This window comes from Tachysurus vachellii, chromosome 2 (genome assembly GCF_030014155.1).
Source record: "Tachysurus vachellii isolate PV-2020 chromosome 2, HZAU_Pvac_v1, whole genome shotgun sequence".
NCBI lineage: Eukaryota > Metazoa > Chordata > Actinopteri > Siluriformes > Bagridae > Tachysurus > Tachysurus vachellii.
In genome coordinates, this window is record NC_083461.1 from 26,140,091 (window position 1) to 26,160,992 (window position 20,902).

At 41.7% G+C, this 20,902-nt stretch overlaps 2 protein-coding genes across 2 annotated transcripts in view; both read right to left on the bottom strand.

The window, feature by feature from the left end:
* Window positions 1-5,500: 5,500 nt before the first annotated feature.
* Window positions 5,501-12,262, bottom strand: LOC132841637 (mucin-2-like). The gene is made up of 13 exons (XM_060864052.1): window positions 11,833-12,262; window positions 10,520-10,576; window positions 10,087-10,428; window positions 9,764-9,922; window positions 9,542-9,682; window positions 9,298-9,435; window positions 9,005-9,145; window positions 8,755-8,796; window positions 8,579-8,662; window positions 8,402-8,449; window positions 8,019-8,063; window positions 5,889-7,871; window positions 5,501-5,799 (listed from the first exon to the last, which is right to left on the bottom strand). Exons 1-13 carry the CDS (start codon window positions 11,840-11,842, stop codon window positions 5,705-5,707), a joined length of 3,285 nt encoding a protein of 1,094 aa, XP_060720035.1. The 5' UTR covers window positions 11,843-12,262; the 3' UTR covers window positions 5,501-5,704.
* A 4,916-nt stretch (window positions 12,263-17,178) lies between these two features.
* Window positions 17,179-20,902, bottom strand: part of tacr3l (tachykinin receptor 3-like) — a 6,067-nt gene continuing 2,343 nt past the window's right edge. The window contains exons 4-5 of the mRNA XM_060891669.1: window positions 19,196-19,392; window positions 17,179-18,003 (exon numbers count right to left, since the gene is read on the bottom strand). Coding sequence (XP_060747652.1) covers window positions 17,715-18,003; window positions 19,196-19,392 — 486 coding nt within the window. The 3' untranslated portion in view covers window positions 17,179-17,714. The remainder of the gene's footprint in view (window positions 18,004-19,195; window positions 19,393-20,902) is intronic.

Sequence of the window (20,902 nt, forward strand, 5' to 3'; positions counted from 1 at the left end):
ATTGTTTCTTTAGAAATTGGCATGAGTTAATGAAGCTGATTGACAGGTGAACCTCGTTAAGCCTTAATGAAGGTATAAATCAGGCTTCTCATTTGTGCTCAGAACCAAAAAATACTGAGATTTTACCGTGCGCGAGCATTTTAGGGCAAATTTTAGGTAAAAAAGCAGCAGTATATAACAGTGTGTAATATATAGTATAGAATAAAGGTTATATCTAGAACCATGAAAGATTTAGTTTTGGCTATTTAAGGGATAAATTTGTTTTTTTAATAAAGTAAAAATCTACATTTATTTTTAATCTGCCTAGATTTCAAGACTGTATGTTATATGTATAATCAGTTTATTCTCAGCCCCACTGTCTCCTGTTCATTGAACTGTGTCGTCATTTATCTTCATCCGTCTCTGTGCTGCTTCATTTCCTCACTGCTGCACATTCTGATCTCTGTTCTGATAAAATAAAGTCTGCAGTTGTCCTGAGCAGCGATGGAACGATTACCGGTTTCACGATAAATCATGATAAATATCCTGATGGTTAATAATATTGTTTTACAATGTAATTATCATTAAACTCGCAGAAAAAAAAAAAGTATCAGAACAATGTGCAGTGATACAACAGACCTGGATGTGTACTGTGTTATAATGCGGTGCTATTGACAGTCAACAGTCATTATAATGAAGGAAATGCAGCAGAACAGAATCCAGTTCTGACCCAGCCAACTTATGTTGTTTATTTAAAGTGTGTTTAATTATTATTATTATTATTATTATTATTATTATTATTATTATTTTTTTTTTTTTTTTTTATAATATTCAGTCATACACATGCATAAGTAAGTGAATATCGTTATAATTCAAATTGTTGCCAGGTTTTCAGAGGCTGATGAAAGTTTCTGTACCTCACTACAAAGTGCCATCACGATTTTCCATTTTGGAAAAAGTGATGTACCGAACCTTTACAACCAGGTCAAAGCTGCTGTTTTAAAAATAAATAGCTCAAGGAACGTGGTTTGCTGGAACTACTGACCTCTGGACTATTGAAAGCCGTGGTGATCCACCGTACCTGAGCTTCACTATCCATAACCTCACCTCAGACTGGCAGCTGAAATCAACCTTGAAACTCAGTTCTTCCCAGAAAATCACTCAGCTCACAACATCAGCAGGTTTTTGAGAATATGCTGTAATAATGGGGGCTCAACAAAAAACACCTGGTGTGCATAACAACAGACAATGCAGCAAACATGATAAAGGCTTTTGATGGGTTCTCAGAGCTTGTGGCTTTGGTCATAAATTAAAACTGACCATCAGAGTTGAAAAAGCAGTCAAAGCCTGCCATCATCTGGTGCCATCATCTGGTGCAGGCAAGAACTGAGGGAAAATCAACGGACATACAATCATTACTGTTCATTAATATGGGTGTGTTGTTGTTACATGCACAGTGCTTTAATTGTGTTGTTTTTATGTGCATGTGATGTACACCTTATTTAAGGTTTTGTTCATTAAAACCTGCACTAGGAAAATGTAAACCTCTCAGGGCTCCATGTGAATGTTAATTTACTGTTTATACTTAAATAAGTGCATATAGCTGATAATTGTATTTGTTGTTCGTTGATTTTAAAATATAAAAGTTATTGAAATTTACTGCATTTAGTGTTTATAAATTCTTTTTGATCATTTTCATCTCGTTTTAACCAAAAATATTGATAACCAAATAACTTTCGTCACTGTAGTGATGATATGAAATTTTCATCATTACATAGTACTGAGCTAGTCCTGAGCTTCACAGTCTGGAGTCTCGATCCAGATATACAGTGTAGAGAAATACATGTGATATTAGAACAAGTATGTAAGAGATGGGCTTCCACGTGACTACCTGAGCTTCCATGTGAGTACCTGAGCTTCCACGTGAGTACCTGGGCTTCCACATGAGCAGTTTCATTCCCCAGTTAGTACAACAGCAGCTTAACCATGGCCCAAAGACCTAATAGAATGTGACTGTTCCTGGAGCTGGGAGCATGTTCTAGTACATTTGTACCTAATTTGTAATATAGAATCAAATTACAGTGATACCTTCGAGATATTTAAATTAAATCCATTTAAATTAATTGAAATCCCATTAATCCGTTCTAGCTCACAAAATTCCACTCCAGTTGTTGTGTTTATGTGTTTTGAATATGAAAAATGTACAGTACCTGTATTTATAAATGACAAATATTGTATAAAAACATACAGTAATAAAAGAGAATGTTAAAAAAATAAACTGGTTTTACTTTACAGAAGATGCGCACGGAGGTTGAGGGAGGAGTAAACAGTGGGAGGAGTTAGGAGGAATTACACTTTCACTTTTGTTTACTTACTCGCTAATGTACACTCTTAATGCTACTTTACAGTTAAATTGAACTTAACTAAACTTCATTTAGAGTGCGGAGAGCAGCAACTAGAAAATAGAATAGACCCCCGTATAACAGAACCATTAATCATGCATAGAGTTAAAAATAGGAAAGGAAAATAATAAATGAATAAATAAATAATTAAATAATTAGAGAGAGAGAGAGAGAGAGAGAGAGAGAGAGAGAGAGAGAGAGAGAGAGAGAGAGAGAGAGATGTGTGGAGATTTATGACCTAAACTGGTACAACGAATACCGAATAACATTAATTCAAATGTATTCAAATTTGGAATAATAATAATCTTATTGTTGTTATATATTTAATTTATATAAGTAATTAATCAATTGTAATTTATATATATAATTCATAGTCTAAAGTATCCGCATCTGACTGCATTTTTTTTAGCCTTAATTAATAAATGAATTTCAGGGTAGTTTAAAAAAAGGCAGTCATGAAAATTGAGAATGCAAAAGCATTTGAATAGCTTTGTTTATTAAGTACTGTAAATGAGTCTTTAGTTCTTGGCGCATGCAACTGTTTCTTTGCAGCACGACGGCACTATTGTGCACGCGCGTTCAAGGTAACGTGCACGGCGCTTGGCGCGTTCTCGCAACAAAGATTTACATTTACGCGGTTTGCCTAGCGAACTTCTCTATACGACCTATTTTAAGCTGCATTTTAGCAACAGCGCCCTCTATGGTCACAACATACGATGGGTCACAGATTTCAGTGTAACACCGGCATGGTGGAGTCGGATTTGGAGGAGGGAGTTTAGATCGCAGCAGCAGCGAAGCGCTGGGAATGAATGGGAATTTAAATGTTCGGGTAATATGGATGTAGTAACCGGATTGGTGCGCGTCGTGGACAGCTGATTAACAGCTGATGCACGCTTGATGACGTGGCCTGCCAGAACTAACGTGATGCTTGATTTCTCTTAACTTAACTGAACTTAATTGCTACAATTTCTGTTTTCTTTACATTAATTTTGCTTAATTTTCTTCATCGCTTTTCTCTTCACTTGTTTTTGCCTTTTTTGTCACTCTTTCCTCACTAACATCTGCCGGTCGTTTTAATAAAAACCTGTCCGGTCGGCATATCAGATGCGGTGTAGTCGCACAAGTTCAAATTTTTTAACGGATCCAACGCTCAAAACGGGCCCGAAAATTACGGATCCGCAGATGGTCGGCACCTCACGCAGCGCCTTTGCGACTCTCCATAGGAAATGAATGACTTCCTGTTTATCGACCGTCGTTTGTCGTGTGCAGTGGAAAGGCGGCTTTAACCGAGTGAGAGCGGGAAGCTGAGGCAGTGAAACAGAGCACACGTGGTTGTTGAGGATCTTTGTTTCGGCGGCGGCGGCTCGGATGCTCGTATCTCAAGCCCAACATATGGTCGAATCACAGCTCGTATCTCAAAAAATTCATATGTCAAAGCACTCGTATCTCGAGGTATCACTGTACATTTATTTCCCTTGTCAGGAGATTGGTCAGTTCCCTGCAGGACCACCAGAGGGGGCTGTCAGGTGTTTGCTCATCGCCCACCTTGTTGTTTCTATGTGGGCGGGGCGATTCGCTGCTGCGGGCGGTCAAACTTACTGTGGAGATCCGGGTTCGATCCCCATCGGCGGCCTTCATTCCTGAACGTTATATTCCTAAATAATTATATAGTGCGTGTATTGATTTAGGACATCAGCATGGAGAACATTTAGATTTATTTATCTGATATAATTATTTTAATACTCTTTTGACTTCCTTTGCTTCCCATTTTTCATTTTGACTGATCTGATGTTCGATGATTCTTCTAGAAATTCCCCTTAATGAGAGTGTGTGTGTGCCCTGTGATGGGTTGGCACTCCGTCCAGGGTGTATCCGGCCTTGATGCCCGATGACGCCTGAGATAGGCACAGGCTCCCCGTGACCCGAGGTAGTTCGGATAAGCGGTAGAAGATGAATGAATGAATGATTTTTATCCAAATACTGTTTGCTCAGCATTGTAATATCCAGTATAAATGATATAAACCACAGATTTTCTTCAACAGCTTCTGCAGTCCTGCATTCTCAGGAATTAACATGCTCAGAATAATGGTTTACTTTTGTTCCTCCTGAAAGTGATGTATGCAGTGTTTTGAATCCTGTGGTGAGGTTTTGTAGATGATTCTACATCCTCCTCATTGTATACATCTCACACAGATACATACTGAACAATCTCAGAGGATCTAAAGGGTTCCACAGGGCTCGGTTACCCCTGGAATCCATCCTTAACACCATGGGAATTCCTTCTATTGTTATGCAGATGACACCCAGATCTATATACCTGTAAAGCGAAAGGAGGCTTTCTCCATTACACATCTCCTTTCATGTCTTGATGATATTAAAGCTTGGATGCCGTTAAACGTCCTGCATTTTAATGATAACAAGACAGAGGTGAGGTTGTTTGGCCCAAATGGCTGCTGCAAGCTGCCCATGTTGACCTGGGTCCCATGGCATCACATGCTAGACCCGTGATAACTAATGTTGGCTTTAAAATGGATGTAGATCTTAAATTGGAAAGCCAAATTAGTGCAGTGGTGAAGTCCAGCTTCTTTCACCTTAGGCACTTGTGAAAAATAAAACTTTTGGTGACCAGGCAACAATTTGAGATGGTAATCCATGTCTTTATTACATCTTGAATGGATTATTGTAATGCACTTCATATTGGTCTTAGCCAGTCTTCTGAGTCTCACCTTCAATTTGTCCAAAATGCTGCTGCATGTCTTTTGACTGGTGCAAGGAAAATTCATAGGAAAGATCATATTACACCAATTTTGGCCTCACGTCACTGGCTGGTTCCCACTGTTTCCATGTTTAAAAACCGGTTGAAAACGTATTTTTGTTCCCTGGCTTTTGTATACTCATGAATTATTACTGCTATTATTTTATTTATTATTATTTATTTATTTCATTATCTGTATTTTATGGTGTACAGCAATTTGTGTCAGCTGTGGCTGTTTGTAAAGTGCTTTATTAATAAAGTATTATTATTATTATTATTATGATGATGATGATGATGATGATGTAATACATGCTACATAATTTTCTGTTGTTCTATTTCACATTACAGTAATATGTGTAAAATATCCAACCAATAAAAAGCCATCTTTATTGATTGTGATATTTGTGAAAATTACAGGCAGCAAAAAACAACATCTGGAACATCACGTCTTTACAGTACATGAAGTGTTTGTATAAAAATAACAACCAAAAAAGTTAAGAATTTCATCCATATACTGTAAGATAATCAGTAAATAATCTTGAAGGCTGAATCATAATAAACTTCAGTCTCAGTCCATATGATTTTCCTCATTACATGATTCATCCTTCATCTCCACATCCGTGTAATCCCCATGCACACACACCATTTCGTAATCGTTCTCCCCTTTGGACATTAAAGATCAGTGTTACTTTTACATTCAGAATTCACAACGTTTATTCATTTTCTCCTCACTTTTGACAAACATGTCTTACCTTCACTGTATTGTTGCAGATGGAGACGTTTTGTGGTCTCTGGACCTTCAGCAGGTTGTTCAGCTTTCCTCTTTGCTGAACTCTTTGTTTCTCTTCCTTCAGCTTTGTCAGATGAGTTTTCTGATTTATTTACAGTGTTTTTTCTCTTTCTTCCTTTGGTGGTGGCATCAGCTGTGGTTTTTGAGTTGGCGGCATCAGGTGTGGTTTTTGTGGTGGTGGCATCAGGTGTGGTGTTTGAGGTGGTGGTAGCAGGTGTGGTTTTTGTGGTGGCATCAGGTGTGGTGTTTGAGGTGGTGGTAGCAGGTGTGGTTTTTGTGGTGGTGGCAGCAGGTGTGGTGTTTGAGGTGGTGGTAGCAGGTGTGTTTTTTGTGGTAGTGGCATCAGGTGTGGTGTTTGAGGTGGTGGCATCAGGTGTGGTGTTTGTGGTGGTGGCAGCAGGTGTGGTTTTTGTGGTGGTGGCAGCAGGTGTGGTTTTTGTGGTGGTGGCAGCAGATGTAGTGTTTGAGGTGGTGGCAGCAGATGTGGTTTTTGTGATGGTGGCAGCAGGTGTGGTGTTTGTGGTGGTGGCAGCAGGTGTGGTTTTTGTGGTGGTGGCATCAGGTGTGGTGTTTGAGGTGGTTGCATCAGCTGTGGTGTTTGAGGTGCTGGCAGCAGATGTAGTGTTTGAGGTGGTGGCAGCAGGTGTGGTGTTTGTGGTGGTGGCAGCAGGTGTGGTTTTTGTGGTGGTGGCAGCAGGTGTGGTGTTTGTGGTGGTGGCAGCAGATGTAGTGTTTGAGGTGGTGGCAGCAGATGTGGTGTTTGAGGTGGTGGTAGCAGGTGTGGTTTTTGTGGTGGTGGCATCAGGTGTGGTGTTTGAGGTGGTGGCAGCAGATGTGGTGTTTGAGGTGGTGGTAGCAGGTGTGGTTTTTGTGGTGGTGGCATCAGGTGTGGTGTTTGAGGTGGTGGTAGCAGGTGTGTTTTTTGTGGTAGTGGCATCAGGTGTGGTATTTGAGGTGGTGGCAGCAGGTGTGGTGTTTGTGGTGGTGGCAGCAGGTGTGGTTTTTGTGGTGGTGGCAGCAGATGTAGTGTTTGAGGTGGTGGCAGCAGATGTGGTTTTTGTGATGGTGGCAGCAGGTGTGGTGTTTGTGGTGGTGGCAGCAGGTGTGGTTTTTGTGGTGGTGGCAGCAGATGTAGTGTTTGAAGTGGTGGCAGCAGATGTGGTGTTTGAGGTGGTGGCAGCAGATGTGGTTTTTGTGATGGTGGCAGCAGGTGTGGTGTTTGTGGTGGTAGCAGCAGGTGTGGTTTTTGTGGTGGTGGCAGCAGATGTAGTGTTTGAGGTGGTGGCAGCAGATGTAGTGTTTGAGGTGGTGGCAGCAGATGTGGTGTTTGTGGTGGTGGCAGCAGGTGTAGTGTTTAAGGTGGTGGCAGCAGATGTGGTGTTTGAGGTGGTGGCAGCAGGTGTGGTGTTTGTGATGGTGGCAGCAGGTGTGGTGTTTTTGGTGGTGGCAGCAGGTGTGTTTGTGGTGGTGGCATCAGGTGTGGTGTTTGAGGTGGTTGCATCAGCTGTGGTGTTTGAGGTGGTGGCAGCAGATGTAGTGTTTGAGGTGGTGGCAGCAGGTATGGTGTTTGTGGTGGTGGCAGCAGGTGTGGTTTTTGTGGTGGTGGCAGCAGGTGTGGTGTTTGAGGTGGTGGCAGCAGGTGTGGTGTTTGTGGTGGTGGCAGCAGGTGTGGTTTTTGTGGTGGTGGCAGCAGGTGTGGTTTTTGTGGTGGTGGCATCAGGTGTAGTGTTTGTGGTGGTGGCAGCAGATGTAGTGTTTGAGGTGGTGGCATCAGGTGTAGTGTTTGAGGTGGTGGCAGGAGGTGTAGTGTTTGAGGTGGTGGCAGCAGGTGTGGTTTTTGTGGTGGTGGCAGCAGGTGTGGTGTTTGAGGCAGTGGAAGCAGGTGTAATATTTGAGATAATGGAAGCAGGTGTGGTGCTGGAGGTGGTGGCTTCAGGTCTGGCAGCTAAATTTCAAAGAATTAAAAATAAAGACAGTTTATTACAAACTGTAATAAACATAAAGACAAGTTGATATTTTGATGAATTACCTCAGTATTGTGAGGTGAACTGTGCTGCTGTACCTCCTTTAATCTACACTAATGTACATTTACCTGCTTCAGGATTCTGCTGCTCAGATGATTTCTGTTGATTGGGATCTGCTCTCACAAACACAGAAAACAATTTACTTTCATTAAAACTGAACAGATTTTGTGTATCTTCATTAAAGAACTACTGCCACTGTGTTGGAACGATTTACACTGTTATTATAATAAAACACTCAAATACACAAAGATCTTCTGGGGTTCCATGACAAGATCAGAATTAAGGGTTACTAGAAGAACTTTCTGAGAAGATTGTAGTTCAGTTGGAAACTCATTTTGCTGTAAATCGTTCATAAGCTTTAAGGCTTCTCTGAAAAACACAACCAACCTGTGTGTTATAAATTGTGTGACAGTGTTAGAGGTTTATTATCAGCTTTATAACACACTCTGACCTGGAGTTGGAGTTGGTGGTATTTCTGCCCTTTGCACAGAATTTTGATCTATATATTTTCAGAAAGAAAGAACAAACAGATTTCAGGAATGGAGACTTTAAATAATTTCTGAGATGTAAACATAATTAGATGATAAACTGTGTGTGGGAAGTGTATAGATGAGGAGATGTGACCAACCTACAACCACAATAGACGTAGCTTCATCCTGATCCGGATTGTCCACACGGATTGCGTTCAGAGGTTCAGTTTCTGATGGAGTCCCTGATGATTTATATGTAAATAAATCTGCTGTTATAATCACTCATTTAGCTGGAATTTTTTTAAATGAAAGTTATTGTTACTGCTGCACCGACCTTCTGTATCTTCTGCCTTGTTGTTCTTGAAGAAACTCAGACCTACAACAAAGAGAAAACTCCTGTATTAAAGACCCAAAGACCTGCTCAAGATCTGCTCCATCCATCAGTCAGGTGTTCTCTCTTCTTCAAACTACAGAAATGACAGAACTGCACTTTTACAGGACTTCCTGTATGATATTGGTCCTGCTTCAGGAGCTTGGTCATGCACCATCAACACCATCAACATGCACCATCAACACCTAATTACCTGTCACAGCTGCAGGGACATATAACTTCATTCTGCTGTCTTTACTCTCCAGATCAGACAAACCAACAGAGCAGGAGACCCACTCAGACTCCGAGGGAGACACAATTAGGCACGAGCTCGCATCTACACAGCCTTCAGAGTCTGAGAATAAAAGTCAGATTATTTTCATTCCTTTTATTTTCATTTTATTGTATCTGTATGTGTTACACCTCAACTGTAACACCAACTGTAACACCACCTCAACTGTTACACCTCAACTGTAACACCAAGTATTGTTCTGATCTCTGACTCACAATTGTTGGGTTTTCTGTTCCTTCTACTTTTGTTGACACCTTTTTTACGAAGCACACAATACACTGCAATTCCAGCAGCACACAGCAGCAGCAGCAGCAGCAGAATGGGAATCGCAATGAAGTATCCATTCAATGACTCTGCTCTCACACACACACACACACACACACAAATAAGTAAGTCTTCTCTGCAGTTTCAACATTTACACAAATACTGAAATAAATACTTTTCTTCAGTGTCTGTTACCTGTCACAGCTGCAGGGACATATAACTTCATTCTGCTGTCTTTTCTCTCCAGATCAGACAAACCAACAGAGCAGGAGACCCACTCAGACTCCGAGGGAGACACAATTAGCCACGAGCTCGCATCTACACAGCCTTCAGAGTCTGAGAATAAAAGTCAGATTTTCACTTATTTTCATTTCTTTTATTTTCATTTTATTGTATCTGTATGTGAGTAGATCTTACTGGTAGTGAACATGTCTTTGCTGAGAGGTTTCAGATCTCTCCCATCTTTATCTGTCCAGATGATTGACGGCTCTGGTAACCATCCATGTGATTTACAGCTAACGTTCACTTGGCCTCCACCTGCTTCATTTAAGGAGATAACAGGAGTAGATCCCACCACTGACAGAAAGTGATAGAAAGAGAAAGAGAGAAAGAGAGAGAGAGAGAGAGAGAGAGAGAGAGAGAGAGAGAGAGAGAGAGAGAGAAAGAGAGAGTGTAAAATAACACAGTTGACCCACCATGAACTTTTCATTTGAGAAATGATTTGATACACTCATAGTTACCTCTCACTATGAGGGACACCATAGCCTTGTCATACCAGTTATCACTGCTCACATGGCACACATAATCTCCACTGTCTGCTAGCGTCAGGTTCTCCAGTTTCAGAGAGACGTCTCCTTTCTCCAGTTTTCCTTTGAGGAACACTCTGCCCTGGTACTGAACATCTACAGGACTCTGGAGCTGTGTGTTCTTGTAGAGCAGAACTGGGGTGTTTTGCAGTTCGGGACGGTACCAGCGGACTTCCAGGGGTCGAGCATCCATGTTGTTTTCAAGACCACAGTAAAGATACACAAAGGAACCAAGCAGCCCTGAGACCTGAGAATGAACCTTCACTGAAAATAATCCTGGAGGAGAGATTTTAGATTCATGATTCTAGAGTACAGATGCTTTGTATTAGTAACTACATAGCAAACCTTAAGGAATAATTAGACTCACCAGTCTGATGGCTGAGAGATAAACAAAGTAAGAGTAAAACCCATCTCAGTGCTACAGCTGTTAACAGAAGAATGAATAAATTTTACAGCTGAACAATAGTCTAGAACCTCAGCTGAATGACTAAACTAAGTCCATGAAAAGTGTGCAAAACAGCATGTAAACAGTTTGATGGATTGTTTACATGCTGCTTACAATCCATCAAACTGTTTACATGCTGTTTTGCACACTTTTTCTTTTTTCACAATCTGTCCCAACATTTCAGCCGTTTTTGCACATATTGTACAATATCTCAGCCATTTCGCACAAACTATACAATATTTCAGTCATTTGCTGTTTTTTGCACAATTCTATATATTATCCCAAGGACCTGCTGCTAAGAAACTGTGTTCATTCTAATGTTACTGCACGAAATATTGTTTGAACATTCAGTATTCACATACAGTACATGCACATACAGTATATGCACTGGTCGGTCGGCGCTGTTTCTGTTACTGTTTACTGTTCATTGTCTTTTGTGTATTGCATTTTTTGTACTTTTTGTATTGTCTTGTAACTTTGTGTCTGCACTGTCTTTTGTCCTGCACTGCCTTTTGTCCTGCACTGTCTTTTGTCCTGCACTGTCTTTTGTCCTGCACTGTCTTGTCTGTCTTGTTTGTCTTGTCCTGCACTGTTTGCACCAGGTTGCACAGTTGCACTTTATGTGGCTAAGACTACTTACAAGTCTTTAGCCCTGTCTTTGTTTTATGTAGCACCTTGATCCTGGAGAAACGTTGTCTCATTTCACTGTGTACTGCAACAGCTATATATGGTTGAAATGACAATAAAAGCTTCTTGTCTTGACTTGACTTGACTTGACTTGAAGTAAGACACTGTGTGTAGAAACAGCAGCTCCTTCTTTCTGCACAGAATCTTCTGCTTAGGTTAATGATCTAACAATCTGTGGTCATTAGTCGCTCATAATTCAGATTAGAAAACTTCTCTCTCCCTCTTTTCTCTTTCAAAACAAATGGAACAAAAGGTTTATTTGTTCCTGAATCCCGTAAAACATGAAAAATGAGATCTTATGTAAGTCTCTCTTTATAAAGGCCCTAAATGTAAATGTCCAAATATTTACTGCAGATGTTTCTACAGAAATGATCAGGAAAATGTTGAAGAACATGATATCAAACATGAATAAAGGCTGGAAGAGATTTAATATTTCTGTTTGTGATCTTTGGATCATTTGGGAATCGACATGATGGACTTTTGATCATCAGGATCTCACACTGCATAAACAACACAGGACAGAAGAAACACAAGAACCTTCTTCTTACCCGACATCATGGCAGATCACACTGTGTGCTCAGAAAACTGCAGATAAACCAGTAACAACTGAATAATGTGTAAAGTGTCACATTTACAAATCTGTCCGAGAGAAAAAATAAACATGAGCTTTTACTTTCGTTTTTAAATCCTGCTCCTCGTACTCTCTCTCTCTATCTCTCTCTCTCTCGCGCTGTCTCTCTGCGCATGCGTGAGGGACGGTGAGAGAAACGGAGCGAGTGGAGCGTCATGAGCGGGTTTGCGATAGTGATGGGAAGTTCGGTTCTTTTCTGCGAACCGGTTCTTTCGGACAGTTCGATTTAATGAACCAGTTCAAAAATCCAGTTCACCAGTTCTTTTACGTCCTGACGTAATGACGTCATTCACAATGACGTAATGACGCAAATTCCATCATCCCGCTGCCGGCAGATATTAATACAATCAATTTAACACATTCGAAAAGTTAGTTGAATACGTTTCTTACATTTAAGTTTTGCAACTAAACACCCAGTACAGGAATTGATGTGCAAACATGGATGTTTTACGTGTCTTAAAGATATAAAGTTAATAAACTAATCAACTAACAAAAAACGGCATATAAAAATACAGACTAACCTGCACAATAGTCAATAGTAAAACTAACTGACATATATTGAGTGACATTTTTTTAAAATAATTTATTTATTTAATAATAATTTTTTAGCCTATGACTAGTTACTATGCATATCCCAATATGTATAATTTGCTCTGAAGTTTCACGCATGCGCAGTATCAACAGTAGTCGGACGCGTCCGAAACAGTTCTCAGTTCAGTGTACTGATGATTCGCTGTACCAGTTCAGTTATTCAAGCATGCGCAGTATCAACAGCTCATCGGTTCTCGGACACGTCCGAAACAAGCAGTTCTCAGTTCTGTACTGATGATTCGCTGTTCGGTTCAGTAATTCACGCATGCGCAGTATCAACAGCTCGAGCTCACAGTTCTCTCAGCACAACATGTCTCAGTTCAGTGTACAGGAGTTACATATACTCCGGGATATTAGTTTATTTAGAGTCGGAGGGGCTGTCGGGCATGCCCGAAAGTGAGTAACTTTAGTAACTTGTGGATCAGCGCTGACTCAAGACGCGAACTGTTTAGAACGAATCAGTCCGATTTGGTGACCCGGTTCATCCAGTTCACTAAAAAGAACTGGTTCAAAAGAACGATTCGTTCACGAACTGGCCATCACTAGTTTGCGAGCGACTTAAAAACTAAATGAACAAAAAATGTGTCTGTGTTTCTGCTTGTGTTTATGTGTGTGTGTGTCTGTGTCTGTGACTGTGTCTGTGTGTGTGTGATTGTGTGTGTGTGTGTGTGTGTGTGTGTGCAGTTTTTGGTGAATGGTGAGCCTGCAATTGGCACTTTTTGTGCCAAAAGCATTGCGAATCTAAACTATAGCATTTATGAGTCACTTACACGCCAGCATGGTGTGAGGATGGTGTGTAAGAGTGGTGTAGAGGAGTGTGTATATAGTGTAGAGGAGTGTGTATATAGTGTAGAGGAGTGTGTATATAGTGTAGAGGAGAGTATATAGTGTAGAGGAGAGTATATAGTGTATAGGAGTGTATATAGTGTAGAGGAGAGTATATAGTGTAGAGGAGTGTGTATATAGTGTAGAGGAGAGTATATAGTGTAGAGGAGTGTGTATTGGCGGTCGGTTAGACAGTGGGGTTTAACAGCATTTTGGCTGCCTCACACATGAACAGAGCGATTGTCATGTTTTTAAACTCTCTGTAGAAATAAATGAGTGTTAAAGGACTCACTCATACCGATGCTTCCTCTCAGTACTCCAGCTAAAAAGATCATACTCTCAAATGTTCCCTCCATTCCTGAAAAATGAGACTAAACTTTCCCGTTATGGAAAACTGGTCTCTCCTATTAAGAAAATACAGATGGGAAGCAAAGTACCTGAAATAAGTGCCAATATGGTGTCTTTTAGGAGACATGTATTCATGATACTGAACACTGGTGTGGATGAGCTCGAGTTGGTCATGAAGTTTCGGTTTGAGGGCTTTGACTATGTGGTTTATGTCACGACAGATGCTGGTAGGAAATGGTTTAATTGTGGAGAGACTGGACACGTGGTCCATGTATGCCTAGGAAAAGTAAAGACAGGGATGACGGACAGGAAGCTGAGTGGACTGAGCTGATAGACAACAGTGTAGTTGTCTGCAGGGAGGGTGAGACCTCTGTGGCTGCTCCCCTGGTGACTAAGTCCGCTGTAACTGACCCTCCTGTGACTGAGCCTATAGCAGTGGTCTCATCCATACTGGACCCTGTTGTGGCTGTTTCCTGTTGCAGTCATGGCTGAGCACAGTGGAGGTGACCCTAATGCTACTGAGCTTGAATATTGATATTATTATATTTAGATATTGAGCATGAAATGGAAGCAGACCCGGTTTTTAAAGTCTCCTATAAGAGGAAGAAAAAAGCTAAAAGTAAGGGCAACAAACAAGTAAGAAAAAATGACTCAGAGTTGGAGGAAGACAGTGATGATTGTTCTGCTGATTCAAACTGGTGGAGTTCACAAACTGATGAAAAAGGGTTTGTCTACAAAGCTGCAGAAATCTAAGTTCTTAAAAGCCACTAAAGGAAAAAGGGAAGTAAATCCTGAGGAGTTCAGAATCCTGGATAAAGTTCCCATGGTTTTAAGTCACAACACTCCTCTTAGTAGTGGTGTTACTCTCTTGCTCCCTAAATATTAACAGTACCAGAGATCATAGGAAAAGAGCAACACTTTATGAACTGGTGAGACATAAGCGAGCAGATGTTCTCTTCCTTCAGGAAACACACAGTGATACAGGGAACTCCCCAGACTGGGAGCAGGAGTGGAATGGGCCCGTGGTTTTAAGTCACAGCACCTCTCTTAGTCTTATTTTTCTGATCCAGGAAAAGGCTTTTGAACAGGTTGAACACCAGAACTTGTGGAGGGTGATAGATTCTTTTGGGTTCAACTCAGGTTTCATGGCCATGATCCAGGTTTTGTACAGTGACATTGAGAGCGTACTGAAAGTTAACGGTGGTTTATGTGCACCCTTTAAAGTGTATCAGGGTATCAGGCAGAGCTGCTCTCTGTCCCACATGCTATATGCCCTAGCCATAGAACCACTTTATGCCAGATAAGAAGTAAAAATTCTGGTTAATTCCAAGGGTTAATAACCCATACTGTGTATCAGCATATGCAGACAATGTAAAAGGTTTTACCTGTTATTATCTGCAAAAGAGTGAAAAAAAGTGAAGCCATTTTAATCGGGGATTGGAAGGGTGGGGAAGCATCTCTCCCAGTGGGGAACCATCTCTCCTGGTGGGGAACCATCTCTCTTGTTGGGGAACCATCTCTCTTGGTGGGGAACCATCTCTCCCGGTGGGGAACCATCTCTCCTTGTGGGGAACCATCTCTCGGTGGGGAACCATCTCTCCCGGTGGGGAACCATCTCTCCCGGTGGGGAATCATCTCTCTTGGTGGGGAACCATCTCTCCTGGTGGGGAACCATCTCTCTTGGTGGGGAACCATCTCTCCTGGTGGGGAACCATCTCTCCCGGTGGGGAGCCATCTCTCCCGGTGGGGAACCATCTCTCGGTGGGGAACCATCTCTCCCGGTGGGGAACCATCTCTCGGTGGGGAACCATCTCTCCCGGTGGGGAACCATCTCTCCCGGTGGGGAATCATCTCTCTTGGTGGGGAACCATCTCTCCTGGTGGGGAACCATCTCTCCTGGTGGGGAACCATCTCTCTTGGTGGTGAACCATCTCTCCTGGTGGGGAACCATCTCTCCCGGTGGGGAACCATCTCTCCCGGTGGGGAACCATCTCTCCCGGTGGGGAACCATCTCTCGGTGGGGAACCATCTCTCCCGGTGGGGAACCATCTCTCCCAGTGGGGAATCATCTCTCTTGGTGGGGAACCATCTCTCCTGGTGGGGAACCATCTCTCTTGGTGGGGAACCACCTCTCCCGGTGGGGAACCATCTCTCCCAGTGGGGAACCATCTCTCCTGGTGGGGAACCATCTCTCTTGGTGGTGAACCATCTCTCCTGGTGGGGAACCATCTCTCCCGGTGGGGAACCATCTCTCCCGGTGGGGAACCATCTCTCTTGGTGGTGAACCACCTCTCCTGGTGGGGAAACATCTCTCCTGGTGGGGAACCATCTCTCCCGGTGGGGAACCATCTCTCCTGGTGGGGAACCATCTCTCCCAGACAACCTAACATGAACAGTCGGTGGGGATCACTTGGGAGTAAACCTGGGAGACAGTACATGTATAAAGAAAAACTGGGAAGGTGTAAGCGAGAAAATAAAAGGACAATTAAATAAATGGAAATGTCCCAAAAATGTTGTATAAGGGCAGAACGCTGGTGGTGAATAATCTTGCTGCCTCAATGCTATGACACAAGCTGGCCTGCACTGATCCCCCTCCATGATGGTGGACTATTTTTGGGACAAGCTGCACCAGCTACCACAAAGTGTTTTATACTTACCCAAGGAGGAGAGCGGCCAAGGACTCATTCATCTGTCCAGTAGGACTGTAGTAAATGATGTGTTGTACATCCTCTCGGCTGCATCACTCTCCACATCAGTGTACCAGGAGAGTCACACCTCACTGTCCTCCACTTTCACCTACCAGTAAAGTTGATATGCTATTTACACAGAGTGAAGACTTTATCATCATCAGGATTGTTATTATCCCACTTCTACTTTGGGTTAGTGCACTTTACTGCACCTTACTGTGTGTGAGTTTCCTCTGGGTTGATGGTTCAGTTATATATATATACACTGTATATATTAAATAACCACAGAAGTTGTTTGCTGTCTGTAAGATAAAAGAAACCACAAACCCAACATCAGGTCCAGAGCTGTTGATGAGAATGTGATTTCTACCCATTTAACACTCATATAGTAAATTCAACTGATATTAGCGATATGAACAGTTCAGATTTCATATCAACATATATGAGGATTTGACTTTTTCTGCATCTAGTAAACTCTTTAATGCATTTTTACTGCTACACATTAGAGGGATCAGACTCGTTTTCATCATCATCTATCAAATAATAAAAACTCATCATGAAATATCAGCATGTCCACTGCCTCTAATACACAGTGTGTAAACTGAGGCTTGAACCTGAATCATGGTGAAGTAAGAAACTGCTTTGTCTTCCACATTTTCCTTCAGTCTATCAGAGCTGTTTATTAATGATGCTTACATCACAACACTACTGAATTCTCATTGGTCAGAACATTAATTGTCTTATAAATCAGATCTGACTGTTTAAACTTAAAGGAAATTAAAGCATGATTTTTATCACAAAATAAAGGTCTGAATATCAGTCACTGTATTACGAGCTTGTTTTCATGACCGTGGCACTAAATGACTGGAAATCATCAAACGTCACACATTTACAACAAACCTTATCATCATATACAACATGTTTAAATACAGCAAAAATACAGTACAAACATCTGGACAGAGTTTCTCTTAGAATTCCTCACAGCAGGCAGGTGATGTGTGGATGTCAGATACATTCATTATTTCCCACTCTGCATCAGACTAAACATAGAAATTCTCACATGACGTCATTTTTCAAACATCTGGATGTCTTTAACAATACAGTTACTAATATCATAAGATTCAGCACTAAACTGACTGCATCATCTAATCCACTGGTTCACCAACACTATGAACAATAGAAACCCTTTGTACACCAACAGACTTCAGATCTACAACCACTATTATGGAACATATTACTTCACCATGATGGCGTCTTGAATTCTGACCTGGTTCCAGGAGGTTCAGTGCTTTCAGACAGAATAAATCACAAACAGAAATCTGCAGCTAAAATGTTGGAGTGTTGGCCATCAGTCGAAGTGTTTGGAGGTGGAGGCCGTGTCGGTGTACAGGCCGTATTTGGTTGGAGGAGGACTCGCGTTAGAGCCAATGATCTCGCTGTGGTTCAGAGACTTGGTGCTCTTACAGTCGCCATGGCGAGGGTCGTCTCCAAGGACGCTGGTGTCGATGCGGGACAACGTGCACATGCTACTGCGGTTACGTGGGTGGAGTCGAGCTGTACGCAGTTCCAACTCGTCATAACTCGATACTCGGATGAAAGGACACCACCGGAAAGCCCTTTTGAAGCCTGCTCTGAACCTGCAGGACCACAGGAGATCATCTGCACACTCAGTGGGGTTTAAATGTCATGTTAGTTAAAATAAGCATCTTCAGGTGAGTTGATTCTAGATGATGTTGTTGTGTTTGTTGTATGGATTATAACCGTAACCTGCTGAATGTGTGATCTGTTCTCTAACTGTTCTCTACAGCCTCAAAGGTTCAACAAAAAGAAAAAGCCATATACGGTATTGTAGAGTTTTATATAAAACCCATCTGATGGTTCCTCAGGGTTCTGGACTGAAGTTTTCACCCCACAGACTGTGTTCCTCTAAGTGCTCTTGTGAGTCTCAACATTATTTCACAAACATCATCTGAACGTCAGTGAAAGTAAATGTTAACAGCCGAGGGCTGAATTACAGTGGCAGTGACATGTAGAAGAAGCTCCTCCCCTTTAAAGTAAGGGGCAGGATGAAGAGGCTCAGGAGAGTCTGTTTAGGGCCTAAACACCAGCGCAATCTCCTGCATCATGAGGCTGTAAAGCTCAGGTAGGATTATAAGCATTATAACCCCATCTGTATGTTTTTTATCAAATATTGAACACTGCCCAAATGTGTGTGTGTTTACGTGTGTGTGTTTACGGGTGTGTTTGTTCTTGTGTGTTTGTGTTTACGTGTGTGTGTATATGTATGTGTTTGCGTGTGTGTGTATGTATGTGTTTGTTAGTGTGTGTTTACGTGTGTGTGTGTGTGTTTACGTGTGTGTGTGTTTGTGTGTGTGTGTTTGTCTGTGTTTACGTGTGTGTGTGTTTACGTGTGTGTGTTCATGTGTGTGTGTGTGTTTATGTGGGTTTACACGTGTGCGTGTTTATGTGTGTGTGTGTGTGTGTGTTTATGTGGGTTTACACGTGTGCGTGTTTGTTAGTGTGTGTTTGTGTGTTTACGTGTGTGTGTGTTTGTGTGTGTTTACATGTGTGTGTGTTTGTGTGTGTTTGTGTGTGTTTACACGTGTGTGTGTTTGTGTGTGTTTACATGTGTGTGTTTACGTGTGTGTGTGTGTTTGTGTGGTTTTACCTGTGTGTGTGTTTGTATGTGTTTACGTGTGTGTGTTTGTGTGTTTACGTGCGTGTGAGTGTGTGTGTGTTTACGTGTGTGTTTACGTGTGTGTGTTTGTGTGTTTACGTGTGTGTGTGTGTGTGTGTGTGTTTACGCTTGTGTGTGTGTGTGTGTGTTACCTGTTGTTGAGGCAGCAGTAGATGATGGGGTTGTACATGGTGGAGCTCATGGCCAGCCACATCACTGAGAGATAAACCTGCTGAATTGACTTCCTCTTATTTAACTGTTTGTTCAGTCCAGTGACAATAAAGTAGATGTGATAGGGCAGCCAGCAAAGGGCAAAGGTCACCACTACAACAATCATCATCTTTACCACCTGAGAACAAAGAAAGATTTTCTACACAAACATCAACTTCAACAACAGCACAATTAAACACAACCAATAGAACTGAATGACTCACACAGACTGTAATGTAGTAAAATATACAGTATGTTTAACAGAACGTGAAAACTCGATTTCTTTATTGTTTCCTCTCAGCCACATGCTGTTTTCTGCCATAAATCAATCCTGGACATTACATTTAGTTCAAATGATTTACCTTCAAATACTCAGAAAAATGAGGAATGAATTCAAATATTTTCTCATTTCAAATTTGATTCACTTCAGTTTTTTAAATTTATCTCCTTCTGTTCCCCCATATTGCACTGAAAACACATCGCACATCATGTTAAAGATGTGGAACTCTAACATTTTACAGTCCAGGACACCTGATTAAAACCTGAACACACACGTGGAGACCAGTCGGTCATCACAACATAGAGCAGGACGTTCATTATCAATCAGAGTAAAGAGCGCTGGAGTAATGAGGACACCGAGTCCCAAAACACAAAGCAGTTAAAGGTTAGTGATGACACAGTGGTAATGGTGGGGTGCAGGGTGTGTGTGTGTGTGTGTGTGTGTGTGCGTGTGTGTGTGTGTGAGAATGTGTCTGTGTGAGTCTGTGTGTGTATGTGTCTGTGTGTGTGTGTGTGTCTGTGTGTGTGTGTGATGTGTGTGTGTGTATGTGTCTGTATGTGTGTATGTGTCTGTGTGTATGTGTCTGTGTGTGTCTGTGTCTGTATGTGTCTGTGTGTGTGCGTGTGTGGCCTTCAGTGATGATTTAAGAGGAGCAAGGAGAAGAAGCAAACACGTCCTGGAGTCATATAGGAGTATTGCTACAAACACACACACACACACACACACACACACACACACACACACACACACACACATACACACACATACACACACACATTCCAGCAGCCAACACACCTGATCCAGGTACCCAAGGGCTAATTACTGGCTCAGGTGTGTTGTTTGCAGGAATGAAATGAAATCAGACAGATGTGTGAGTTGGCGCGGTGCCTCGTCTCGACTCTGACTGATATCCAGCTGTTTTATTATTATTATGAATCTCACCTTGAGTTTTTTTACAGCAAACATCTTTGCAATTAAATATTTTATAATAATCAGAAATATTAGATACACTAGAAACACATCCCTTCATCAGTTTTTCTTAAACTGTAAGAGTTTCTGATTTACGAGCTGTTGTTGAGTTAAACGTGATCATATACACAGATAATAAAGACAGAAGGCAGTGCATTAAAGGTGTAACACTGTCTCTGAGAGGTCAGATCTCATGCTGTCTCATCAAGGAAATAAAATCATGTGTATGACTAACAGCAGTGAGTCTATAGCAGAGCTTTGAGGAACTTCTGAGCTTCTCCTCGGATCCTTCGTTTGCTTTTACAAAACAATCCAAAACTCTGTAAACTCTTTGTTCCTCAGATGGTGAGTAAAAGGTTAAAAGGTGAGTTCAGTAACGCTTCATTAAACCTCTATAATC